The sequence below is a fragment of the Colius striatus genome, chromosome Z (assembly GCF_028858725.1).
Source record: "Colius striatus isolate bColStr4 chromosome Z, bColStr4.1.hap1, whole genome shotgun sequence".
Classification (NCBI taxonomy): domain Eukaryota; kingdom Metazoa; phylum Chordata; class Aves; order Coliiformes; family Coliidae; genus Colius; species Colius striatus.
The window spans coordinates 38,180,298-38,207,199 of record NC_084790.1 but is presented as its reverse complement, the minus strand read 5'-3'; the positions used below and the strand labels follow the sequence as shown (position 1 = coordinate 38,207,199).

The 26,902-nt window shown below is 39.7% G+C and overlaps 1 protein-coding gene across 1 annotated transcript; it reads left to right on the top strand.

Moving 5' to 3' along the window:
• The first annotated feature begins 327 nt into the window (after positions 1-327).
• Positions 328-23,424, top strand: C9 (complement C9). Its single transcript, XM_062019200.1, is given in 11 exon segments — positions 328-481; positions 5,031-5,148; positions 5,782-5,929; positions 7,243-7,390; positions 9,185-9,323; positions 12,545-12,763; positions 15,376-15,616; positions 17,002-17,130; positions 19,089-19,267; positions 22,224-22,452; positions 23,264-23,424. Coding segments are annotated over 11 exon segments (1,797 nt in total). The 5' UTR covers positions 328-395.
• Positions 23,425-26,902: the final 3,478 nt, after the last annotated feature.

Below are 26,902 nucleotides of genomic sequence, written 5' to 3'. Positions count from 1 at the left end.
CAAAGATGTTAGACACTGAACTTGCTCTTGTAAACAACTCCACTTTAGGAACTACTTGTTCCTTACATAAGTCACTGCTATGGCTGCTTTTTACTAGCCGGTTAACTGCATTAATTAAATAGGAAATGTCTTTCCCAAACTTAAGAGTACTAGCAAACAAAAATGGCTTGTTTTAATCTTGAAACAACTCTATGCTATTCCCTAGTTTCCATGCAGTAAAGAAGTGGAATTTTCTGAAAAGTGGACTTTGGAACACTTACCATAGGGCAGTTTTGGCCAGTAACTGGCATTCTTCAATAAGCACAGCTTTTTGTTTGTTCTCCTGGTAATAAATAACGAACAAGTAAAGACATTATTAATTCAGTCATGGCAATTCTTGTCTATTCAGCTACAAAATGAGAAGCATACATTTTATCCCACAGCTTGTATCCATACTTTGCAATTTAGAGGTGGCTGCCCCAATTTTGGGAGACAGCAGAAGGTAAGAGTCCTTGCTTTCTGCAGATGTTTATACTGGTTTTGTTTCTCCACCATAGAGACCTGTTAATCCAGAAATTTTTAAGGGTGGCTTGCTGCAGTTATTGCCTGACATATCTGAACAATTTTTGAAGAGCAGCCTTTAAAGCTATAAAGACTAATTCTTCTCTCTCTCCTTATGTTTTGATGTTTTGATCAAGGTGGGCCTGCTTGGGCAGCAGGATATCTCTAAAGGTCCCTTACACACCCTACCGTTCTATAATTCTATTATTATTTTGGCTGTCAGATCTAATTGAAGTACAGGTTTGATTTATTCAATTATAAACAGTCCAGCCAGAAGATATGATTGTTACATAGCCTATAGCAGGACATCAGCTTGACTTCACATCGTGCCAAAGACTATGCAGCTTCATGATAGTGCTGGCAGCTCCAGTTGGCAAACTTATGCCCTCATGTGAACTTATCATGTCTCCAAATGAAAGAGAGCCATGTCTTCTTTCTTGGTCAGTGCTAATTATCTATCCATGACTTTTTCTATTAGTCATTAGTCTTGTAACTAATGAACTGAACAACTCTGTACTTTGAGGTATGGATCAACAACAGATCACTCAAGCTGTATGACCTGAGGGTGTACAGTGTATTGCGCAAGACAAGGTGCAAGCAATTCTATGTACTGATTGTGAAATGCCTTTTGCTTTCCAAAGAGCACTCTTCTGTCCCTCAAACCTCCCCATTAATGGATCCACATTTGTCTATGAAGTTTTTACTTTCAACTGTCATTTTCAGTGATGTTCTTGCCAGTTTTCCTAATATTGTCATGTTTTTGCAAATGAAAAAGTTGAATAAAATACTCTTTCCATATGTACCTCCTTCAATTTTCAGATCAAGCTGGATAGTGGATGCATTGTTGGTGTTTCACAGTTCATGAAACTCCTTTGCAACGAGCTTTTTCTGATTTTTTTTTTCTGTCTCAAATTCAAGTGAATCCAAAACCCTAAAGCTGGATCTGAAGCAAATCACATGAACCTTGTACGCTAACCTGAAAGAGGCCCAAGGGGGTGTGTCCATCACTTTATGAATATTTTTGCAGAAGTTTCTCAGTTGGCATTATGTGAAAACCTGTGCCACCTGAAAGTCAGCTTACTGACCACCACCAACTCTTATTTGCACAGCTGAGGGCAAGACTTCCATTCTCATTGAAATGTTCATCTCTGACTTTCTTGCCTGGTAACACTGTTTTAGACTCAAAATAATGACCTATGGAAAATTTTAGGAGACCTTTTAGGATTTGTACTAGGTGGACCATTACTGTTATTTCAGGCACTCCACGACTCTGGTCCTCATTGTTCATTCTTAATACCTACAAGAGATTTTGGCTGTGTTTTTAAGGTAATAGTTTAGAAGTTCAGAAATGCATTTCAATGTAAATTCTACAGTACCAAAAGATCTGATAGTTGCTAGGAATAAGATATCAATCTTATTTTAGAAATATTATTGTGTACCTCAATATATCCCTAAAGTCTAGCATCTAAGGGTTCTCACTTCTCATGTCTTGTCAACCCAAGATGCCAGAATAGATATTGCTACTCAGAGGTTTATAGTCCTACATCAGTAGGGAGATAATGAGTTTCATATATGCAGTCATCTTTGCAGATACAGGAAGAAACAGGCTTGTTCTCATCCATTTTCCAGATGAGGAGATTTTTTCATTTTCCACCATTGATGTTGAGTAGTTGAAAAATATTTAATAGAATACTGTACAGCAACTTTTCAATGTATGGCCTACTTATTATGAAGTTACAGTAAATTTTAGTATTGCTGAAGCCTTTGTAAGATGAGCTAATTACAAGCAAAGAAATTGTTTCGGAAAAAGCTGGTGAGCTACATTGAATTTCAAATACTACTTTCCAGAATTTCATAGAACTGTACACTGTAGGATACATTGAATATTCTAAGATAGAAGTGATCTGTAGAGATCTTGTAAAAAGTTCTGTACAAAGTCATGCCTTAGATAAGCTTATCTAATGGTCCTGTCAGCCAGTCTTGAATATTTCCATTGGTAACCTATTCCAATGTTTAATTGTTCTCATGGTAAAGGTTGGAGGTTTTTTTGTATTCAGATCACATTTTCCCTGAAGCAACAGCTGCATGATGCCTCTATCTTCTACAAAACTGCCTTCTATGTTTTTCCATTCTCTGTAGAAGTTTCTAAGGGATACTGTATACATCTTTCTTTTTCTTTCTTATTTTTGAGCTATAAACTTTAACACAACACCATGCCTCTTCAGGTGGAATTATAACTTCAAAAATCTGTATCAGTTTCTAGGCTGAAGTTTCTATTCTGATGTAAGCTGTATGTTTAGTCAATATTTGAAATATACACACCTTGCAGAGTATTTTGGGAACTGTAAGCCTCGACAGCACTGGAGAAAGCAAGCTGGGCCCTAAGTAGGCATGTAAAAGCAAAGGCTCAGATTAAAAATACCATGATGAAACTAATCACAGTATTTCCAAATAGAGCAAAGAAACAGATGATCCATTGCCCTTTTCTTGGTAGTGATCATTATAGTATGCTGAGTGAGAAGTGTATGCAATACCATTTCCCAAGTTCCCAGCAATTTCATCTGCCAACAAGTGGGTTGTTGATTTAGGTGCTCAGAGTCCACCAGGGAATTAGTGAAAGGGAATTCTGTGTAAAATCAACTTTTCACAAGGTTGGATCAGTATCCTCTATCAGGTACTCTGATTCCTTGTGCCCGGCATACACTGAAGCTTTGCATTGCCCTACCAGCTAAGAACTTGGGATGTCCCTATGGTATGGTGAAAATTCTTAAATCTTCATCTCATTTCTGCTGTCCATAGATACTCAGCATATTTGTGCTTTTTGCTGGTTTTGGTTTGTTTGGTTTTTTTCCCAGAACACACCTGTTGAAAGCCATATCCCCAGCCATGGGTTCATTCACTGCGGGCCCTAGCTTGAGGTCAGGAGACTTCCAGCAAGAGAGCTGTTCAGAAGCAGCACACAAGACAATGAGAGTGTGTGATACAGTTACTTCCAGCAGTAGCTGTGGTGCATGTTTATTGCTGGTGTGTGCAACAGCAGAAAGTCTGAGGCATCAGAGCCAGTTAGGGTCAGCTCAGTATATAAAAGGCTGTGCAACAGCCCCCTGATCCCTGATAGCTGGGAAAGAGACATAGGTTGATTTACCGTCTCAATAACAGCTTACTATGTATGTAACCTGATTATAAAATAAATAGCACCAGAAAGCAGAACCAACTGGTATATGTTCATTGTCCAAGCTGCAGATTTCTCAATCGGGTAACATTTGCTTGGACTTCTAACACATTTATCTAAGAGAAGATGATCAAAGAGTGGAAGAGAAGGCTTTGCCTGAAATGAAAGCTGATAAGTGACACTAGAGGAGTTGTAAATCTGCCAGCCAGATGGTCTTGGCAAAGAAGGTCTCATTTTAGAACACAGGCCATAGCATGAACATGGAAAAGTGCAAAGATAATTACTTCACCATGGATGAATACTCAGCTTGTAAGGTTAGAGTGGAATAAGCTACAGACAGCAAACCAAGTAAGTTAGAATTCAGTGCTCCTCTATTCCTCTCCTTTCTAGCACTGTTACCTGCAAACATAAGGTCACCAGCAAACTATTACTCTTGGTTTTTAAAATTAACAAATCGTCATTTTTTGCTGTCTGGCTCTGGGTTCCTCAAAGAAACTTGATTTCTATAAAGTCATGGCCTTACAGGTACTGGGAACCAGGAGTTTCATGTTATTTAAAATTGGGGACTCTACAAAATACAGGTCTAACTGGCAAAGTAGTTGACTTGCCAAGCTAAAGAGTAATTAGATAGCTAAACACTTGTCTGTTTTTCAAATATACAACTTAGCTTGTTAGTAAATAATACATTTATCATAGAATTATTTCAGTTGGAAAAGACCTTTAAGATTACCAAGCCCAACAACTAACCGAAGACTGCCAAGCTCATGATTAAACCATGTCCCTCAGCATCTCATCTACACGTCTTTTAAATTTCAAAGATGGTGACTCCTTAGAGCCTTCTTTCATCTCAGGAAAGCATTTAAACTAAGATCTAGGCTTAAGAGCAATCCCATTAAAGTTAATTAGAAAAAATTACAGGGATGTGTATTGAAGTGCTACATCTAATCAAGATGTGTTGCTATCTTCATCTTTGGGGAACAAAGACACTGCCTGAATAGGGGAAGTGCAGGTGTTCTCCGTGTTTTATTGTTTGATTCTCTTCCATAACACAACCCACCAGAAGAGCAGGAGTATGCACAAAAAAGGGAAAAAGAGATGGCTTGTTAAATCTTCAAAAAATTTTAAACATAATTTCAAACCACTGAAGAATTTAAGATTAGGCATCTCTTTATACATCTCTGTACTAAGTACTGCTATGAAAGTGAAGCAGAAAACAGTTTCAAGACGCTTCCAAAATACTGGTCTGCATTTTAAATACAAACTCACATGTGATTTTGATATACCACCCTGGATTGTACTGGAATATTTTGTTTGACAGCTCTTCAGAAAAAGCTTTCCATAGGGGAACAAGAGAACTGAATGCTCCATCTCCAATAGATTGTAAACTGAGCACCTGGACTGTATGGGGGCCCTGCGACCCATGCACCTATCAAAGGGTAAGCTATAGTTGGAAGTCTTTGTTTCAAAGCCACAAGCAGAGACTTAATCTGCTTTTTGATTATGCAAAAACATTAGATGGAACTCTTCATATTGTATGTTCATGATTTGATGAAACTCTTAATCATTTTGGCTCTGAAGCCATAAGAGTAAGAAAAGACTACATCCAGATGTACAAAACTGGTCAAAATCTTTTGTTTATAGAAATTATCTGTTCTGACCATGTAGATGTTTCTATTAAGAACATTGCTTTTCAGTGTGTTCTCTCTTTTTAAGTTAAACACAAAAAGCAGATTTTTATTTTCTTAGGAGAGCTCTTACATAACTTCAAAAAACACAGAAGAGTAGAAAGCATATGAAATACATATTTTTCCTACCTGGGTTGAACACAATGAAAATAACAGTGAAATAAACTAAATCATGAAATTTTAACATCTCTACATACTTGCTCATACATTATTATTAGTTCAATGTTCCTTTACACTTTTTTCATATCATGAGCTGTACCTGTGGATTTTCAACTAAAAATTTCACTTAAGTAATTTCATTTTTAAAAGTTCTAAGTTCATTTGAAAGTTCCTCAGCTCTTTTTTGTCTCTAAGCAGTATTAATAGTGTTATTTATCCTTCAAGTTTCGCTCTAGACATATTAAAAGATTTGGACAGTTTGGTGGAACACCATGCCTGGAGGCCTTAGGAGATACACAAAGTTGTACAACTAGCCAAGCCTGTCCTGAAGAACCAGAACCAGACTGTGGTACTGAATTTCAATGCAATTCTGGTAGGTTTTGGTTTTGTGCCATAGCAAGTTATGCAATAACTCAGGACAACACATTTATTTAGTTCTGTGAAGAAGCTACATCCGTTTCCATTGAAGATAAAATACAGATATAAAATCAGAGATACATTTCAGTGCTTTTCTAGTTGTGAATGGTTTCCTGAAGCAGTATATTATTACTAGGTTTTAAAGAGAGACCTCATATTGCTAGGGTTTGAAGAGGTGTGTTGCAAAACCATAATGCTAAAACACAACATGATCAATGCTTGAGAAGCACATTTTTCCAATCTCCCATTATAATTTCTATCTAATTGAAATTCTTCTCATGTAATTTCTACTCCATGATTAAAGGTTGACTTTACAATGAGTATGGTATAACTGCTCTGCCTGCTACAGATTCACTATGTTTACAGAAAATGACAGGGGAAAAACTAGGACTGAAGGAATTCTAACAGAACACATAGGGAGGTTTACTGACCAAAGCAGTATGACAGATAGCAGAAAGAGAGACCAGAATGCCTCTATATCCAAAGTAAGATGTAAATTTGTAAAGCAATACATGCATGGCATATGAGTTAGTGTAACATTCAAGATTCATCATAAATCAAAATAAGATAGGAACATTTAACCATAAAAAAGAAGTCAAAACTGGAAAGAAAATATAGTAGGTGAATATTGAGTCCCAAGTCATCGTTGTCTGTATCTCAAGAACTGTGAACTGCTAGTAGAGAAAGAAAAATTAGAAAGCATATGTGTAACTACTAGTTCATATCCACTGTACGGCATTGACAAATGAGGCAGTTGATATCAACAAGTGTTATTTTATTATGCTAGGTGTATATTTATCCCAAATCTTCAAATCCTGTAAGAAAAAATCACTCCTTGTAAAACCTGTGATATGCAACCTTAAGAGAACTATTACTCCACTTCTGCTTTAGAACACAAATCACTACAGTTTTGAACACCACAGTATCCAAGTTCCAACAATTTGGATGATTTACATATAACCCTTTGTTGACATTGAATTAATAGAGAGAGAATAATATACAAACAATCACAGGAAGTAACAAGTTTGTGCAAATGACAGCAATTCTGCTTTCACTTTTCTGAGCCATCCTAGGAAACTCTTAAGTAAATACAGTAGTATGGAGGATTTTTTAATTTGAAGGAGGCAAGGTGTACGCTTTTAATTCCTAATGACAATAATAGAACTACACAAAGAGGAAGATCTCAATAACAAGTAGCTGGAGATGTTATTTAAATTCCATCTTGGGGGAAAAACAAATCATACATTCAATGTTTTATTCTCTGATTAGGTCGATGTATAAAGCGACGACTTGTGTGTAATGTAGATAATGACTGTGGAGACTTTTCTGATGAAGATAACTGTGAATCTGACCCACAATCACCATGCCGTAACCATGATATTGATGTGTCTGAAGTTGGCAGGACTGCAGGGCAAGGGTATGTAATGAGGTAAAAGTAGTACCAGGCCTTGAGAGGAGTCTAAGACTGTCTCCAAAACCAGATGAAAATATGAGGGCACACTCACATTCTCCAAAAGTGGGATCTGAATCATGTTCATATTTGTATCTAGAAATGCTACGTAGCTTTTGGAAGAACAACTAACTATGGTTGCATTTTCTATGCTTGGGAAGGATAAAATATTTATACAGACAATGTAAATCAATGATTCTTTTAAGACTCAGAACCATCTGTAGAAGTTACATGAATATATTTACAACACTTACTATTTAAGTGTAAAGCCTATACACATGTAGATATGTTTCAGGTTATATTTCATAACGAGTAATTCCCAATTACTTTACTAACATATGTGTCTGAAATAGAGAAAATATATGCTGATGGACCAGTGGAACAGGCTGCCCAGAGGGGTTGTGGAGTCTCATTCCTTGGAGGTCTTCAAGACCCACTTGGACATGTTCCTATACAGCTTAATCTAGGAGAACCTGCTTCTGTAGGGGGGTTGGACTAGATAATCTCTAAAGGTCCCTTCCAATCCTACCATTCTATGATTCTATGATTATTTATACAGTAGGATGCCTTATTGCAAGAAAACTCTGCCTACAGTTTTTTTCCAGCATTCTCCACTTCCCAGATCTTTGTTGTTTACTGAAGTTTTTCCTCTTTAATCTAAGTAGAAAATTAATCTTTCTATTTTCATGCCCTGCAGGATTTCTTTCTTTTTTAAAGAAAAAGAAAGTGTGACATGTTGTTTAACTACAAATAGAAAGCAGCTAACTAGAACAAATGAAAATAGAGTATACTACAGCACCACCTCATGTGTAAATGGAAAGGATGCCCTCAAAATTTTGATAATGGTATTCCTGCAAAGGAGCAAAAAACTGCTGCCCTTGTAGCATGGGGAAATAAGTGAAATACTTAGACATTTTCAGAAATAACTTCTTTATTATTTCTAATACAATTCATTACTAAAATCTTCCATGATAGAATGTTGTATAGATGTATGATAGTTATGCTAGTAACTTTGATGAATTGATAACCACTTTCTGCATTCAGATAGGTAAAGTAGCATGTATCAGACATAAATATTGAAAATACTGAGAGAATTCAAATCTATGAAACAGGTATAGAAAATTTTTTAAATTACATATCTTCCAAGGAGCAGTTATTTTTGTAAATATCTCTTGTTTATGTAGATGCGTCATCAATATGCCCCCTTCTCTGGATTTGTAGTGGTTCAGATTTCCTCTCCTCTGCTCCAGGGGTTGCTATTACTCTACCAAGTCACACCCTGGGAGAAATAATAGCTGTATGTTCCTTCCACAAATATGATGGATCCTGTACATACTTGATACCAAATTTCCTACCAGCAAAAAAACTAATAATAAAAGATATGGGAAAAAAAGTTTAAAAAATAGCTGCTGAAATGTCACTTTTGAACCTAGAAGGTATGCTTTCTCACAAATATATCAGTGAAGAATAATTTTTGTTTTACCTCTTTTTACTCCTAAACTTCTCACCATGCTTGGTGCTTAACATCTATTTGTTTATTTCTCATACATGGCCCTTAAGGTGATTTAGAAAAGATGTATTGTTATATCCATTACACAGATGAGAGGATCACAAAAGATGAGGCAAACTTTGGATTCATAGCTGTCTCCATATCTTACAGAATCTGAGCTTTTCCAGTCATAACACTATTGCCTGAAGGCTACAGGTACTGACACCTCCTTCTTTGGAAGAAGTGTAACGTCTCCTGTATTTCTCTTGTAGAATCAATGTTTTAGGGATGCAGCCAATGCCCAGCCCATTTGACAATGACTTTTTCAATGGTGTTTGTGAAAGAGTGCATAATGGAAACACAAGGACATACTACCACAAGCCATGGAATGTGGGTGTTCTCACTTACGATGTAAGTCAAAGTCCTTCTGCACAAGCTAGAATGTGTTTTACTGAAAGATGAATCCTAATATCCTCTTGAAAGACCCAGCATATCTCTTGGGTCAGGTGGAAGCAGCTTTTTAGCATCAAACTTCTCATAAAGTCCAGGGGGAAACAGGTTATGTTAACATTTGCTTTATCAGTTAAGCTCATTTGTGCCATATAAATTCTAATGTTCACTGTTGCACCTGTGCATAGTATATGAAATTATTTTTCTGGAATGTTTACAGTATAAGCACATGAGATATACAGAAAGGAATAAGACACCTAACACTTATTAGGTAGAACAACAGTCAAGCTACATTTTAAAGGATACATGAAAGCCGCTGTTAGGAATAATGACATTCTGATCCCATTTGAGTTTGCTTATCAGTGATGACTCTCTCTTTCACAATGGAAAATAAGAAATCTAATAGGAGTTTGAGATTCAGACTATGACTTTGAGGTTTGAACACCAAAATTAGAAATATTAATGTCAGATGTATTTCAGAAAACAAAGCAGTATTTTGCTTACCAAAATATGACAGTATTGTGCTTACCAAGACAGCTGGTCAATCTTCACGCACCACTTCCTCCAAGTCCAGCATCAGTGTGTCCCAATGCGCAAGAAAGGAGAAAAAGGAGATAGGAGGCCTCCATGGATGAGCAAGGATCTGCTGGGACAACTCAGGCAGAAAGCAGCCATCTAGGAGAGGTGGAAACAGGGGCTGGCTTCTTGTGAAGAGTATAGGAACATTGCAGAGGTGCAACTAGGAAAGCCAGAGCCCTTCTAGTGCTTCATTTAGCCAGGGAAGTTCAGGAAAGTAATAAAGCATTTTCAAGTACATCAGCAGCAGAAGGATGACAAGGGGGAATGTGGGCCCACTGCTAAACACGAAGGGTGCCCTGGTGACCAAGGATGCAGAGAAGGCTGAAGTACTGAATGCCTTCTTTGCTTCAGTCTTTATGGCCAAGGCTGGCCCTTGGGAAGCTCACTCCAGCAAGGATAGTAGGATGGCCTGGTCAGCAGAGGATTTACCCTGGGTGGAAGAGGTTAAAGGGTTGTTGGCCAAGCTTAAGGCTCATAAGTCAATGGGTCCTGATGGGATGCATCCGAGAGTGCTGAGGGAGCTGGCTGATGTTATTACTAAGCCTCTCTCCATCATTTTTGAACAATCATGGAGGACAGGCAAAGTGCCTGAAGACAGGAGAAAGGCCAATGTCATGTCAGTCTTCAAAAAGGGCAGGAAGGATGACCCAGGAAACTAGAGGTTGGTCAGCCTCACCTCCATCCCTGGAAAGGTGACGGAACAACTCATCCTGAATGTCGTCACTAAACATATGAAGGAAAAGGTGGTTACCAGGGGGAGTCAACATGGATTTACCAAGGGAAAATCCTGTTTGACCGAACTGATAGCCTTGTAGAAGTGCATAACGGCTGTCTAGAGGAGAAGAGAGCAGCAGATCTCATCTGCCTTGACTTCAGCAAGGCTTTTGACACTGTCTCCCATAACATCCTCTTCAGAAAACTCAGGCAGTGTGGCTTAGATGAGTGGATGGTGACATGGATTGAGAACTGGCTGAATGACAGAGCCCAGAGGGTGGTGATCAATGGCACAGAATCGAGTTGGAGGTCTGTGCACAGTGGGGTTCCACAGGGATGGTTCTGGGGGCAGTCTTGTTCAACATTTTCATCAACAACCTGAATGAGGGACACAGTGTACCCTCAACAAGGTGGCTGATGACATGAAACTGGAAAGACTGTCTGATTCCCTAGAAGGCTGTGCTGCCATTTAGCGGGATCTCAACCATCTTGAGAGCTGGGCAGAGAGGAACCTCATGAGGTTCAAGAAGGACTCTACAGTCCTGCACCTGGGAAGGAACAAACCCATGCACCAATACAAGCTGGGGACTGATCTGGAGAGCAGCTCTGCAGAGAGAGACCTGGGAGTCTTGATTGATAATAAGCTAAATATGATGCCTTCGTGGCCAAGAAGACCAATGGCATCCTGGGATGCATCAAGAAGAGTGTGTCCAGCAGGTCAAGGGAGGTTCTTCTCCCCCCTCTATTTTGCCCTGGTAAGGCCTCATCTAGAGTCCTGTGTCCAGTTCTGGGCTCCCCAGCTCAAGAGGTACAGGGAAATTCTGGAGAGAGTCCATAGCAGGGCCGCCAAGATGATCAGGGGACATCTTTCATATGAGGAAAGGCTGCAGGAACTAGGGCTGTTTAGCCTAGAGAAGAGGAGACTGAGGGGGGTTCTTATCAATATTTATAAATATCTAAATAGTGGGTGTCAGGTTGAGGCATCCCTTTTTTTGATGGTATCTAGAAACAGGACAAAGGGTAATAGGATGAAGCTAGAACACAAAAAGTTTCATTTAAATATAAGAGAAAACTATTTTACTGTGTGGATGAGGGAGCCCTGGCACAGGCTGCCCATAGGGGTTGTGGAGTCTCCTTCCTTGGAGGTCTTCAAGACCTGCTTGGACATATTCCTATGTGACCTGATCTAGGCTGACCTGCTTCTGCAGGGAGGTTGGACTAGATGATCTCTAAAGGTCCCTTCCGACCCTACTATTCCATGATTCTATGAAATGCTTTCCTTATCACTGTAATCAAGCATTTCATAGAACAATTACAATTTTAACCAGATCCTGTGTAAAGTTAATAAATCTGACCCAGAAGTCTTTACTGACTTTTTCTTTTGACACATAACAATTTTCAGTTTCTAAAACTCCATATTCTAATAAAATAGACAAAAATAAACAACACTGAAATAGGTATTCTGAATGGCTATTGTCTTCTATGAGCAAAGAAAACCAAATCGTAATTTTTATTCATTTCAACTGTCAGGACCTATTAGCATACCTTGTCTGCCACCTAGGAAGGAGATGGAGACTATTACTCCTTACATGTAAAGGAACTATTGACATACATAAGTTACTTTGACGGTGTTACTTGCTGAGATTTAACATTCACTGGCATACTGTCCCGGCAGTTTTCTGTTTAGTTTTGAGCCACTGCGCTGATCCAAATGACATCATTTGGGGAGGGCATGGTATTTCCATTTATTTTATTTTACAAGAAGAAAGAACTGTAAGAAAATATGTTGTTAAGCTATGTAAAACACACAACTTTAATGTGCTACATAGATTTTTCTATTACTGCCTGTTTTTTTCTCTCATCACAACCTTCTTCTTATCTTTTCTAAGACAAAAGCAGACAAAACATTCACGTCTGTGTTCTACCATGACCGTGTGAAAATGTTATGAAAGGTTTACATAGGAAAACAAAAATACTTTAATGTTGACCTGTCTCTGAAATACACACCTACTGAAGGAAGTAACAAAAGTGCTTTCGAAGGAAATTTCAAGTATCACTATAGCAAGAATTCAAGTTTAAGCTCTATCCTGAACAGCTCAACAGAAAGGGTAAGTTTAATCAAGCTAAAGGGTTTAATGTAAGTATCTTACAAAAATATCCCAGTGTTAGAATAATGCAATATTAATATTTCTAAATGTTCTAGATGCCTGCTGTGTTTCTGTCATTTACTCACAAAAATGAAACACTGACATGAGTAAGGTTAAGATTTCAGACATGGCCAAAGGGAAACCAAACAGAGCTTAATTTTTCCACTGTTTACCCTTGACATCTTCATCCTCAACAGGTGCTTGATGTTAGAAAGGAATGAGATCTCTGATCTCAACTTGATTAGAAAGAAGCTCTGATCTCATGCAGTGTGAGCAATTTAAGCCAAGTCCTGGGATAAAAATTACCACTGACTAGTCCTACACTGGGTAAACATGACATAAACATGCAGAATAATAACTGAAAAGTCAGATCTCAGCCATTCAGGTAGGTCTGTACTAATAAACTAGCCTGGGCTAAGAGGCACAGACATGACCACTGGCACACAATAATCTGTAGTTTTAGTAGCACACTGCCATGATTTTGGTCTATGCCACCTCTCATGCTCTCATAAGCAATGCACATCCTGTGATCCCCCATAGCACGTTTGAAGGGAATGTTCCCAGCAGCCGGTCTGGAGAAAGCAAGATTATTTTGGGGTTGTACACAAGTCACAGTGCTCTAACTGCCCTTTGAGACAGAGAAAAGTCTCTATCCCATTTAATTTACTAGTGAAGAAGTAGCTTTAGCATCTAGTGGGGTCAAAGTGAGAGAGATCACAACAAAACCAATACTAAACAGTATGGCCTAATCCAGAAGCTGGGTGCTAGTGGAATTAACTGACTGGGTCATATAACCTTTCCCAACATACGCACCAAGGTCTATGATTGCAATATGTCATCATGTACAAGGTACATCAACTCCATAGTGCTGAAATGCACCATATGCAAGGAATAATAGATCTACCTTAACTAATACAGTGTTACAAGTTTCTTGTTAGCCTTTTTGCCTAGGACTCCTTTGGAGATCATCTAGTCCAACCCACCTGCTCAAGCAGGTCTACTAGATCAGGTCACACAGGAACACATCCAGGTGGGTCTTGAAAACCTCCAGAAAAAGAGACTCCACACCTTCCCTGGGCAGCCTGTGCCAGTGCTCCCTCATCCTCACAGTAAAAGAGTTTTTCCTTGTGTTTAAATGGAACTTTTTGTGTTCTAGCTTCTTTCCACTATCCTTTGTCCTGTCACTGGATACAAAAGAAAAAAAAAGTGATGCCTCAATCTCCTGACATCCACCATTTAGATATTTGTAAATATTAATGAGATCCCCCCTCAGTCTCCTCTTCTCTAGGCTGAACAGCCACAGTTCACACAGCCTTTCCTCATAAGGAAGATGCTCCAGTTCCCTGATCATCTTGGTGGCCTTGCTCTGGAGTCTCTCCAGTTCTCTGTCCCTCTTGAGCTGGGGAGCCCAGAACTGGACACAGGACTCCAGATGAGGCCTTACCAGTGCAGAGCAGAGCAGGGAGGAGAACTTCCCTTGACCTGCTGACCATACTCTTGTTGATGTATCCCAGGATGCCATTGGCCTTCTTGGCCACAAACGCACATTGCTGGCTCATGGTTAGCTTAGTTAGGTTAAGAACCTTCCAGAGCTCACCTGCAAGTTAAAGCCAGCAGACACATGGGGACACTAGGAGAGTAAGGGATTTTGTGCATGCTGGAAGGCAGGAATATTTGTAAAGTTTTCCTCACAGAGTTTTAGATGACTGGAGATTTCTGCCAGTCCTAAGTAGCATTTGAGTCAGCAGTTTAAGATACTTTAAATGGTGTCAGGTAATGTGATGGTCAGTTGCTGAATCCCTTTTATATACCTCTGACTAGACATTATCTGCATCACGAGTGCAGATAATAATGGAGTTTGGAAGGCATGTGTTTGCTTAGAATCTTAAGTGCAAGTATTTTGTGAGACGTCACATGTTACAGGCAGCTGTAAGTCCTAGTTTAGATTATGATATAAAACCCTCTGCAGTGTAATTTATGAAAATATCAGTCACTAAACCTGGAGCTAGAATGTATGAATGGGTCAAATGTCTTGAAGGGATTTTTTTTTTCATGATTAATTTTCATTTTATGTCATTTGGGGTTTTTTGGAGCTGTGCCCTTCTTTCTGACAGTCTGAAACTAACAGAGAAGTGATCCAAAAACAGAGAGAACTTAGTTCTACCCCGACTACAAAGAAATACAAAACTCCATCTGACCTCAGTGGACAGCTTCTGTAATCTAGAGAGCCAAACGGGATGTCATGAAATGTCATGAAAGTCAGAAAGGCAATTTCAGTAGATACTGTTCTTAAAGGTAAGACCTTTGTCAAAAAGATTACAAAGGGCTTGTAGAAACTAATGAGTTGAGAGTTCTGCAAAGCTGGAAGAACGGAAATGACCTAGATCTCTTTCTGCCTTCCTCAGTTTAAATTGGAAATTTTAACTTTAATTAAACAGGTTTTCTCCAAAATGCTAGATTGAATGACATGTTTAAAGTGATGCGTTTTCTTTATAAGTAAATGAGAAGAGATTTTCCTGCTCTGATACATATGAGAATGGCACTCTGATTTGCTTTCTTTTCTCTGCATTCAGAACCAAACCTTTCTGCATGTAAAAGGAAAGATTCAGCTGGGAAGATTCCAAATGCGGAGCCGTGATGTCCGTCTCACAGATATTTTCCTTGATGATCTAAACTCTCTGCCTGCTGAATATGATAAAGGGGAATATTTCAAATTCCTAGAAGATTATGGAACACACTATGCAGTCTCTGGAATTGTTGGAGGAAAATATGAACTTGTGTACGTGCTGGACAATTATGCTATGTCTCACATAGGTATGCATTCTGTTGGCCTTGCTATGATATAGACTATCAACAAGCATCCAGTTATCCAAAAAGATGCATAATGCAGAGGATAGATCTATGTATATGGAGCACTGCTGAGGACGGCACCATTCAGTCTGTGGTGCCTGTGGCACACCAGTGACATTACAAAATTACATGAGTTCAGCAGAGATGAAAGTCAGACTTTATAACTTCCAAACTGATTTGAAGTCTGTATTTTAAGACTGTAACTGAAAAAAAAAAATCTTAAACAAATATTTTCAAAATATTAGAAATACTGATTAGTATGACATGATTCACGAGAGATCTCCAATGCCTAGAAAATCTGCCTAAAACTTAAATCCAGTTTGCTAATTGGCTTTCTTATGGTACAATCACTGTAAGAGTATGACAGTGGCAAAAAGTAAGCAGTAAATCAAAGAACTTCCTAGAAATCATATGATACACTTAAGTGTGTTTAAACTGTTTTTATAGACTAACATCCATACTAGAATTTTCCTTGCCCTGATTACGATAAGAAAGTAACAAATTAATCTTCCCTCATGTGCAATTCAGGTGTATGTGAGTTTGCAATGAATTAAAGTGATCACTCTGTAATTCTGTGTGATTCTGTATAATAAAGTTAGGAAAGGCAATTCTCATGCTGATTTTGTAGAGCAGAAAATACATACATGCTGCCTACAGCACCACCACCAACATTATTGTGTCAAAGAGCATGGGGCAAAGATGTCACCTATCCCACTATTACTTTGTTAATCATCTGGAGATTTTGGGTTTTTTAAGTATCAATCTTAAGCAAAATTCATTCTAAACACAAAAGTGAAGCTCCAGACAATATATTAGAGTTTACTAAACAGAAAAACAGGTTTTAGAGGTGGAAACAAATAGAGGAGGATTGGAATTCATGGTAATAAGAGTACTTGTAAGAGATTGGGGTTTTTAATTAACTTTATGAGGAAAAAAATTGAGAAATGTTGAAGGTTGAGAGAGACAGATTGGGAGGACTGCATAATTTAGCACATAAAAAAGAGCAAATTATAAGCAGCTAAGGAAGACAAAATTCCAACAGCATATATAGAAAGAGTAGTTCCTAGAGGGACATCTGCTTTCAGATAGATCAAGGAAAACAGAAACCAAGTTTCTCAGAGTTTTGATATTTTCCTAATCACCATACATCTCACCTGCCTCTGTGCAGCCACTTCAGATACAATTATCCTCACATTCATTTCATGGAAGAAGTAAAAAAACCAGATGATTGGGAAGAAGACAGACAAAAATATTTCCAATAGCCCTGAAATTCATTCTCCAGGTATAATAATATCACATAATTTGTGTTTATTCAATCCCTCTAATCACTTCATTACTTCCACTTCCAGATATCACTGTAGAAGATGTGAAAAAGTGCCTCAGCTATCACTTGGATGCCAATATCATATATAAAAACTTACATGGCAATCTTAATATTGACAGTGGTAAATGTGAAAAGATTCATGTGAAAGACAACTGTAAGTATATTCTTATTCTACTTTACATCTTTTGCTTAAAGAAAGAGGATACCAATTACTTTCCTTTTCATAACTGATATAGTCATTGCTGCTAGGGAAAGGACAAACCCAGTAGACCAATAGAGGTGAATCTGTCATAGTTCTCTGCTCCGTGGTCAAGCCAGACTAAGTATGTGTTCCCAGTAGGCATAGCCACACTCCTGTAACACACACATACATACACACATTGCTGGCTGCAGAAATCGGTATCAGCCACAAAGCATAGCATTCAGGCAAACAGCAATGGCTTCATGCTATTCTCCTGTCTACCCGAATAGGATAAAAATCCATTAGTGGGAAATATATAGAATACCACAGAAGGGTCCTTTGGAGGCTATCTTGTCCAACTCCCTTGCTCAAGCAGATTCATCTGGGCCAGATGTTCTGCCCAGGTAATACAGCCCACAGGTATTTCAGCCTCTCCTCAATATACATGTATAGCCAATACAGATCCCTCCAGCAGCTAACCTTGAACAATCAATTAACTAGCAACTGGAGCTTTGTTCCTCCCTGTTACTGATATACCCCTAGATATACAAAACCCTCAGCTCTACTCCCACTGCCAGCACAGACCACCTGATGCACACCAACACACACACACTACACACACACTATGGCTACCTCCAGTAACAGACCTTAGGTGTTCAGTCTACCCAGAAATTTTGCCTTGGATTTCCTTTTCTTCTCTGTACCTTCCACAGACACACATGCACATGCAAACAGGTCTCAGTCAGTCCCAGGAGCTTGGAGTCTCTCCAGTAGTTGGCCTAGAACACATGGTTACTCCAGTAGCCAACTCTTCTAATTGGCTCGCTCTAGAGAAACATACATATCCAGGCTATACTAATGGCCACTTTGATACTTGGCTCTCAAGCCACTTACCCCATCCACCTGCTACTCTGGCTTGATATTTGCTAGTGATCACGTATCCAGCTACTAGCACCACAAACATCATGTTTGTATCAGCCATTGCCTAACCCTAGCTGCTGGCATACAGGTCTCCATACACTCATATGCACACAGAATGGGGTTCCTTTCACTCAGGAAAATATTCAGAAAAATAATTTAATGGTAAGCCAGGATAGACCGCAAAGATCAAGGACAGTACATGTCAGATAAGATCACTGATCAGACATCCTTCTATATGTAATCAGTTCCCTTTATCTCTCTATTTTCCCATGCTTGTTCTTCCCAAAGCCACTTTGATCCCCTTTAGCTCTTCAGTTGCACTCCCCTACATATGCTCTAAGTATTTAAGTTTGTGCAATCCCCAAATGCCTTTGCCTACAGAGAACTCCACCACTAACTCATTTTACTGTTGACTCATCCTCAGCCCTATCCTGCGGTACCAATGGCTCTGCTTGGACAAGCTTGGGAGGAGACAAGGCAGAGGCTACTGATTAGGCTACTTTTGTTCTCCTGGCTGTTGTTCCTCTCTGCTCCTTCATGTCTCTGGAGATGAGTCTTTTATCATAGGACTTAAAAATTACAAAAGATATGGAGTTTTACTACTGAGCACAGAAGAAGCAATTATTTTCAGTGCTTTGTTCTTGTGGTTTAATTATGAAGGAAAAGCTCCTACTATTCTAATTCCTTTCTTTTTCTGGTTCATCTCAAGTGATGCAGTCCCACTATTTATATTGTCTTCGACCTTTTCTCAAATGTCTCTTACTTTGCCCCACCCCTTCTTTTCCTTTCAGATATAGGGTGTTCTAATTTAATTGCAAAATAGAAGATTTCCTACCACATAAGAGGTATGAGCAAAGAAAAATTAAATTCCACCACAATCAGCTAGTGAAGAATTCTTCTCTCTACAGTCATTTTCTAGAGATGGACAGGTTGCACTAAAAGAACAACTGTTCTTTAAGGCACGTGAGCATCAGACTTTCTTCCTCATCCTCTCTCCTTTCTTTCTGCAGCAGAATTTAAGGATGATGCTGTCATTGATGATGTAATTTCTTTAGTTGATGGAGGGAAGATTGACTTTTCAGTTAAAATAAAAGAGATGTTACTACGAGGATCCAAAATGATTGATGTAGAGGATTACATACAATGGGCTAAGTCTTTGGTTGATGCTCCAGTAGTGATACACCAGCGGGTAAGTACAAATTCTTCAAAGTTCTGTACTATGGGTCTTAAAATTTCATAGAATTATAGAATAGTAGGGTTGGAAGGGATCTCCAGAGATCATCTAGTCCAACACCCCTGCAGAAGCAGGTCAACCTAGATAAGGTCACATAGGAATATGTCCAAGCAGGTCTTGAAGACCTCCAAGGATGGAGACTCCACAACCTCTATGGGCAGCCTGTGCCACTGCTCTGTCACCCTCACAGTGAAATAGTTTTTTCTTATATTTAGGTGGAACTTTTTGTGTTCCATCTCCATCCCATTACCCCTTGTTCTGTTGTTAGCTATTATAGAAAAAAGGGATGTCCCAACCTCCTGACACCCACCTTTTAGATATTTATAAATGTTGATAAGATCTCCCCCCACTCTCCTCTTCTCCAGACTAAACAGCCCCAGTTCCCACAGCCTTTCCTCGTATGAAAGATGTACCAGTCTCTTGATTATCTTGGCAGCCCTATGCTGGACTCTCTCCAGAAGTTCCCTGTCCCTCTTGAGCTCGGGAACCCAGAACTGGACACAGGACTCCAGATGAGGCCTCACCAGGGCAGAGTAGAGGGGAAGAAGAACCTCCCTTGACCTGCTGGACATACTCTTGTTGATGCATCCCAGGATGCCACAGATCTTCTTGGCCATGAGGGCACATTTTTGGCTCATGTATAGTTTATTATCAATCAGGACTCGCAGGTCTCTCTCTGCAGAGCTGCTCTTCAGCAGTTTGACATCCAGCCTGTACTGGTACATGGGGTTGTTCCTTCCCTTCCCAGATGCAGGACTCTGCACTTGTCCTTGTTGAACCTCATGAGGTTCCTCTTTGCCCAACTTTCAAGCAGGTCGAGATCCCACTGAATGGCAGCACAGTCCTCTGGGGAATCAGCCAGTCCTCCCAGTTTGGTGTCATCAGCCAACTTGATGAGGGTACACTGTGTTCCCTCATCCAGGTCGTTGATGAAGATGTTGAACAAGACTGGCCCCAGAACCCATCCCTGTGGAACTCCATTGGCTACAGGCCTCCAACTTGATTCTGTGCCATTGATTACCACCCTCTAGGTTCTGTCATTCAGCCAGTTCTCGATCCGTGTCACCATCCACTCATCAAATCCACACTGCCTGAGTTTTCTGAAGAGGATGTTATGGGAGACAGTGTCAAAAGCCTTGCTGATCCGCAGCTCTCCCCTCATCTAGCCAGCCGTTATGCACTCCTACAAGGCTATCAGTTCGGTCAAACAGGATTTCCCCTTGGTAAATCCATGTTGACTCCCCCTGGTAACCACATTTTCCTTCATATGTTTAGTGATGACATTCAGGATGAGTTGTTCCGTCACTTTTCCAGGGATGGAGGTGAAGCTGACCGGCCTGTAGTTTCCTGGGTCATCTTTCCTACCCTTTCTGAAGGCTGGAGTGACATTGGCCTTTCTCCAGTCCTCAGGCACCTCACCTGTCAATCCCACGATTGTTCAAAAAAGATGGAGAGAGGCTTATCAATCACATCAGCCAGCTCTCTCAGCACACTAGGATGCAACTCATTAGGACTCATTGACTTATGAGCCTTAAGCTTGGCTAACAAGTCTTAAACCTCTTCCACACAGGGCAAGTCCTCTGCTGACCAGGCCATCCTACTATCCTTGCTGGAGTGAGCTTCCCAAGGGCCAGCCTTGGCCATAAAGACTGAAGCAAAGAAGGCATTCAGTACTTCAGCCTTCTCTGCATCCTTGGTCACCAGGGCACCCTCTGTGTCTAGCAGTGGGCCCACATTCCCCCTTGTCATCCTTCTGCTGCTGATGTACTTGAAAATGCTTTATTACTTTCCTGAACTTCCCTGGCTAAATTTGATTCTAGAAGGGCTCTAGGCATCCTAGTTGCACCCCTGAATGCCCTGGCAATGTTCCTATACTCTTCACAAGAAGCCAGCCCCTGTTTCCACCTCTCCTAGATGGCTGCTTTCTGCCTGAGTTGTCCCAGCAGATCCTTGCTCATCCATGGAGGCCTCCTATCTCCTTTTTCTCCTTTCTTGCACATTGGGACACACTGATGCTGGACTTGGAGGAAGTGGTGCGTGAAGATTGACCAGCTCTCATTGGCACTTCTGTCTTCTAGAATCATATCCCATGAGACCTGTCCAAGCAGATCTTTGAAGAGGACACAGTCAGCTCGCCTGAAATACAGGGTCACGGTCCTACTTTGTGCCCTGCCCCTTCCACACAGGATCTTGAACTCCACCATCTCATGGTCACAGCAGCCAAGGTTGCCTCCAACCTTCACATCCCCAACCAGGCCCTCCTAATTTGTCAGTACCAGGTCCAGCAGCACACCCCTGCTCGTTGGTTCCTCCATCACCTGTGACAGGAAGTTGTTGTCAACAATCTGTAGGAACCTCCTGGACTGTGTGTGCTTGGCTGTGTGGCTATCCCAGCAAATATCAGGGTGGTTGAAGTCCCCCATGAGGACCAGGGATTGTGATCACAAGGCAGCTCTCAGCTATTCATAGAAGGCCTCATCCACATCCTCCTCCTGATCAGGTGGCCTATAGCAAACTCCTATAACAATATCACCTGCCTTACCCTGCCCATTAATTTTTACCCATAAGCACTCTACCCTCTCCTCATCCCCACCCAGGCACAGTTCAGTACACATTAATTGCTCCCTCACATAGAGAGTAACTCCACCTCCACACCTTGTCAACCTTGTTCTAGTCGGAGGTGATCCTCCAAGTTTAGCACGATTTTTCAGGTATTTTCTTCATAGAATTATAGAATCATAGAATGGTAGGGTTCAAAGAGACCTTTAGAGATCATTTAGTTCAACCCCCCTGCAGAAGCAGGTCAACCCATCTTGACAATTTCTTCAAATGTTTACCTTAGTGGTGGATATATCTAAATAATTAAGAACTTTGGGAACGTCTGTTATGCATGGGCTTTTTTCTTCTACAGCCTTCTCCAATACATACACTCGTTCCAGTTAAGATGAGGAATGCATACTTAAAGAAACAGAATTTGGACCGAGCAATTGAAGACTACATTACTGAATACAGTGTGTGCAAATGTGAACCTTGCAAAAATGGAGGCACCCTTTTGCTGGTAGATGGAGCCTGTACATGCATGTGCTCAAGCTACTTTAAGGGAATTGCTTGTCAGATTGCCAAATCTACATTAATTAAAGGTTAGTAAATACTGCAGAAAGACTCATATAAGCATATTTGTTATTGTGAACAGTATTCTGACAAAATGAGCCTTCATAAAGACAGAAGGATGTCATAGTACTCCCGTATACCTACCACTGTCAAAACTCATGGATATATGGTGTGGAAATCACTTCTCTCTCTCTGCCTACACCTTGCAACACCACCAGCCAGAAAAGAAGGACAGAAAGAACTAGAAGGAACAGGAAGAAGCCTCTTTTTCTGTCTTCTACTTAAAAAGTGATCATGGAGGCACCTAATTAGCTCAGGCCCAGAAATGGGTCTGTCTCAGAGTTGGGGAGAGTTTCAAGCAACTTCTTACAGTACTTCTTTACAGTCCCTTTTTCATTACCAGAAATGGCTCCATGTCAAACCATGATAAAGGTGAACAGGGAGACAAAAGCTATTCTGCAACTGACAATGTAAAAAACTTATTGTGAAAATGAAAAAATTCATTGTCTGTGACCAAGTTTTTAAAGCCCAGATGCCCAAAATGGGCCTTAAAACCTTGATATTCAAACAGCTTCCTAGAGTGACAAAAGTGCTGAAACCTCTGGGCTTTTCAGGAGTGTCACTCACAAGGGCATTTTCAAAAGACAAATCTGTGATGGGTCATATACTTCAGGTTACACTGGTCTGCAGAGTCACCATAACTCAGAACATAAAAATTTAATGAAATCTCTATTGTCTGCCCTCAGAAGTACTGAATAAAAAGCTCTGCTAAGTCTTTCTCTCACTACACAGAAGGCAAAGAGATGATGGACTAATCCTAATATTGTGTCTTAATACCAGTTGTCACTGATGGAGGCTGGAGCTGTTGGAGTGCCTGGTCCACCTGCATCAATGGGGAAAGCACTCGAACTCGCCAGTGTAATAATCCTACACCGGAACCTGGTGGCAGACCATGCCAAGGAGAAAGCACCGAAAAACAGTCCTGTGGAGAAAGAAAATAGCTATGCTCCTCAAAACCAGGTAAGCAGACTCTCTAAGTAATAATATGTTACTGCTGTTTGGAATAAACAGTCAAGCAACATTACGGGCATTTCAGTGACACAGTTGAAGAACTGATGGATAAGTACACTTACATGTTTCATTTAAATCTGTGACTTGAAATAGCTTTTAAAAACAGCCACCTTGTAGCTTGAATTTATGACTAGTTAGATTAGTACTTGAATGCCTCGACAAATATTGCTGTATCAGAGAACTGAAGAGAAAATGGAATTCTGGATAAGAGCAGGCTCAAATCCAGTTCTTGAAATCCAGATTTCATTTCCACTCAGGCCCTCCATCAGAAACAAGTCATAAAGAGAGTTTGGGAGTCTCCTGCTCATTAAGTGGAATGCTTAAATCCAACAAAGCTATTATTGTAGCAGTTTTGAAACCTTTAGGTGGTGGAAAAAAAAAAAAAAAAGTTTAGTAAAATGTTTAGCTACATCATTTTGTCTTTTTTTAATTTTTTTTTTAATACATAATACTGAAAACCAAAACAAAAAAAAAAAAGTAAGCAGGATCTTGAGGACGGATGCTTTGGTCCATAAAATATCAAGGGGTTCTCAACTTTTTTCACCTGCTGAAAACAAGAAGCTAGCATGTTACTTGGATGTCTAAGAGTCTCAGGCTAGGGAGGAAGTGTTTGGTTTTTATGTTTATCATGTTACTATAGGCTAATTCTCTTCTGGGAATCCACACAAAAAAAAGAGGTGGCAAGATATAGAAAGCATTTTTATGCTTCCTCACTGAAACACCGTGATGTTTATTCTTTCAACATGACCCCTGCTTGCTCTGCAAAAATGTATCAGGAGATTTTTTTCTATGTCTGCACTCTTTCAGCTTCAGTAGAGTTCATCTACATCTAATATTCTACTTGTGAAGCACCCTGGAGAACGCATGTCCAACAAGACACAACAGTACTCATCAGCCCATCTAGCCTTATATCAGGGAATTACAAAGTGCTCCCTACAGCACGACATCTCCAATCAAAGCTACTTATTCCATAAGTTATTCCACAGGAGAGGAGAGAAGAATGTGATTAAGAACTGGAAAATGGAGAGTAATGAAAGGAAGACAAGTTTTAAAAGCAGGGGAAATGAAATAAAAAATAGAAAGTAGAAGATTCAAAACAGACTGAAGATTGATCATTCTCACAGTAGCCATACCAAAAGTAAATATGCGGTTTAAAACCTCTGCCCAAACTAATGGAAGCTTCTCAAACACATAAATAATCTTACTTGCTTAGGAAGTCTCCAAAGCATCAATTTCGGCAGGATGGGAAAAAATTCTGGGGAAGTATTTCTATCTGTGTCTCTGCTGGACGTTCCTTTGATCCATGTTGTTAAAAACAGTGCATAAATTTAGCTTTTGCTTGATTTTGTGAAGTCAGTCGTATTTAAAAAAAAAAGTCATAAGCAGTTTAATTTTATCCCAGTACTGGATCACTAACTTGTTTCGAGTCAACTATAACAGCAAACACCGTGATAATTATTCACGATACATATATATTCAGATAAATTTCATCTGGTATGGTGTAGCAAAAGCTCTTCTAAAAAAATTAACCTAGCTTCAGCTCCTGATATTTCAGACATATTGAGTACTCACTATTCCAGCAAAAGTCAGATACTTCAGTCTTCTGAAAATCCCAGTATGTGTTTTAATTCATTCTTTACTAGAATTATTTTACATTAGGGTCATATCTGAGACACGGTGAAATTAGTTCCTGGTGAGCCAACAGAAACATTTCACTTAAATTTTGACCAGTATATATGTCACAGACACTATCCTCTATCACTTTACTATTTTTCCTCCTTTTTTAGAAATCAATAATGGATTTCAAACCATTTCTACAAATCATACTTTCTGCTGTCCAGCCAGCTACCAAAGAGCAATGGAATGACATGATTTAAAAGCATCTGCAGCTTAAATGATCAATAATCAAAAGAAAGTAATACACCGATAAACATCTTAACAGAGATCAGCTGATGCAGTGAGTGTGGTCCATCTTTTATTTGTCTGTGGCCATCATTAGAGCATGAATTATCTGTCTTTGTTGGAATAATGGGGTCCCCTTGTCACTTGTTTCTTTGCAATTCTTTGTAGTGTATTTTCAAAATTCAAGAATTCAAATCCAGCACGAGTACCAGAATAATGGATATAAATAACATCAGCTGATTGATGGTACATTGCTAGTAAAGAACCTGGAGCAACCATTACCTTAACAAAATGCCCTTGTGGATTTATTTCTGAACCTACATCCTTCATCTATTTTATGCCCTGAATCACTAGTGTGTTCACAAAACCATGCATCTTTACTAGAGCTATTACTCTCACTCCTCCCAAACTCTGATGAGTGGCCTGACATTGTATCTTGTCTATGTCAATGAGTTACAGATTTTTACATGAAATCAGAGGCACCTTACAAAGAGACAAAAGAGTTGTTACATTATCATCTATATTTTTGGCAAAACTTCCAAACGAAACAAGGGCGAGGCAGTTGTATTATCATTGCACCTAGCTGTCAGTCTTGCTCATTAACTTTTGAAACTAGCAATCACTGGAATACTTGTTTACCATGGAGAAAAATATCTTTTTTCAAGAATTTTCATTAAAAAAAAAACCAGCTGAGATGACAAAAATAAATTAGTTGATCTTTTGAGCAAAAATTATTACTGTTATTTTAGCTATTCTACTAAACATCAGCAGATCTACATGGGAGCAAGATACAAGAAAACAGATTTATTTCAAAAAGTTAAGAGCAAAGGTATATGAGGGCTAAATGGTTTAAATAACACAGGAAATGGTAAAACCCATGAGATTTATGAGGTCAGGCCCTTTCATACTCATTGTTCAGGTCTGAAGAGTCCTCTGGACTCATCTTGACCTGTCTCCTCCCTGATACAAGTGATCCTGAAGACTCTTACTACTAAATGACAAATACCACAAACGAAAATAGGAGAGAGAACTGTTCCCTAGGCCCCTATAGCAGGAGAGCACTCTGTGGTGGTTTAGTCAGGACCAAGTCATAAAATTACTCCCTCTCTTAAACTGGACAAGAGAGAGAGAGAGAAATATACTGAGTGGTTTGTGAGGCAAGATAAGGATGGAGAGATTGCTCAGCAGGTAGCATCATGGGCAAAACAGACTAAACCTGGGGAGAAAAAAAAGGTTTGATTTCTTAAAGGAACAATAAGAACAGGGAGATGAGAAATAAAATCAGATCTTAAAACACCTCTTCCCACCCCTCCCTCTTCCCGGGATTCTTCTTCCTCCCAGCAGCAGACAGAATGGGGGTTGCGATCAGTTCATTGCAGATGTAATTTCCCAATGCTTCTTCTCAGGGAGAGGACTCCTCACACTTCCCACTGCTACACTGTGGGGTCCCTTCCAAGGGAGACAGTCCCTCACAGACTTCTCCAGTGTGGGTCCTTCCCGTGGGCT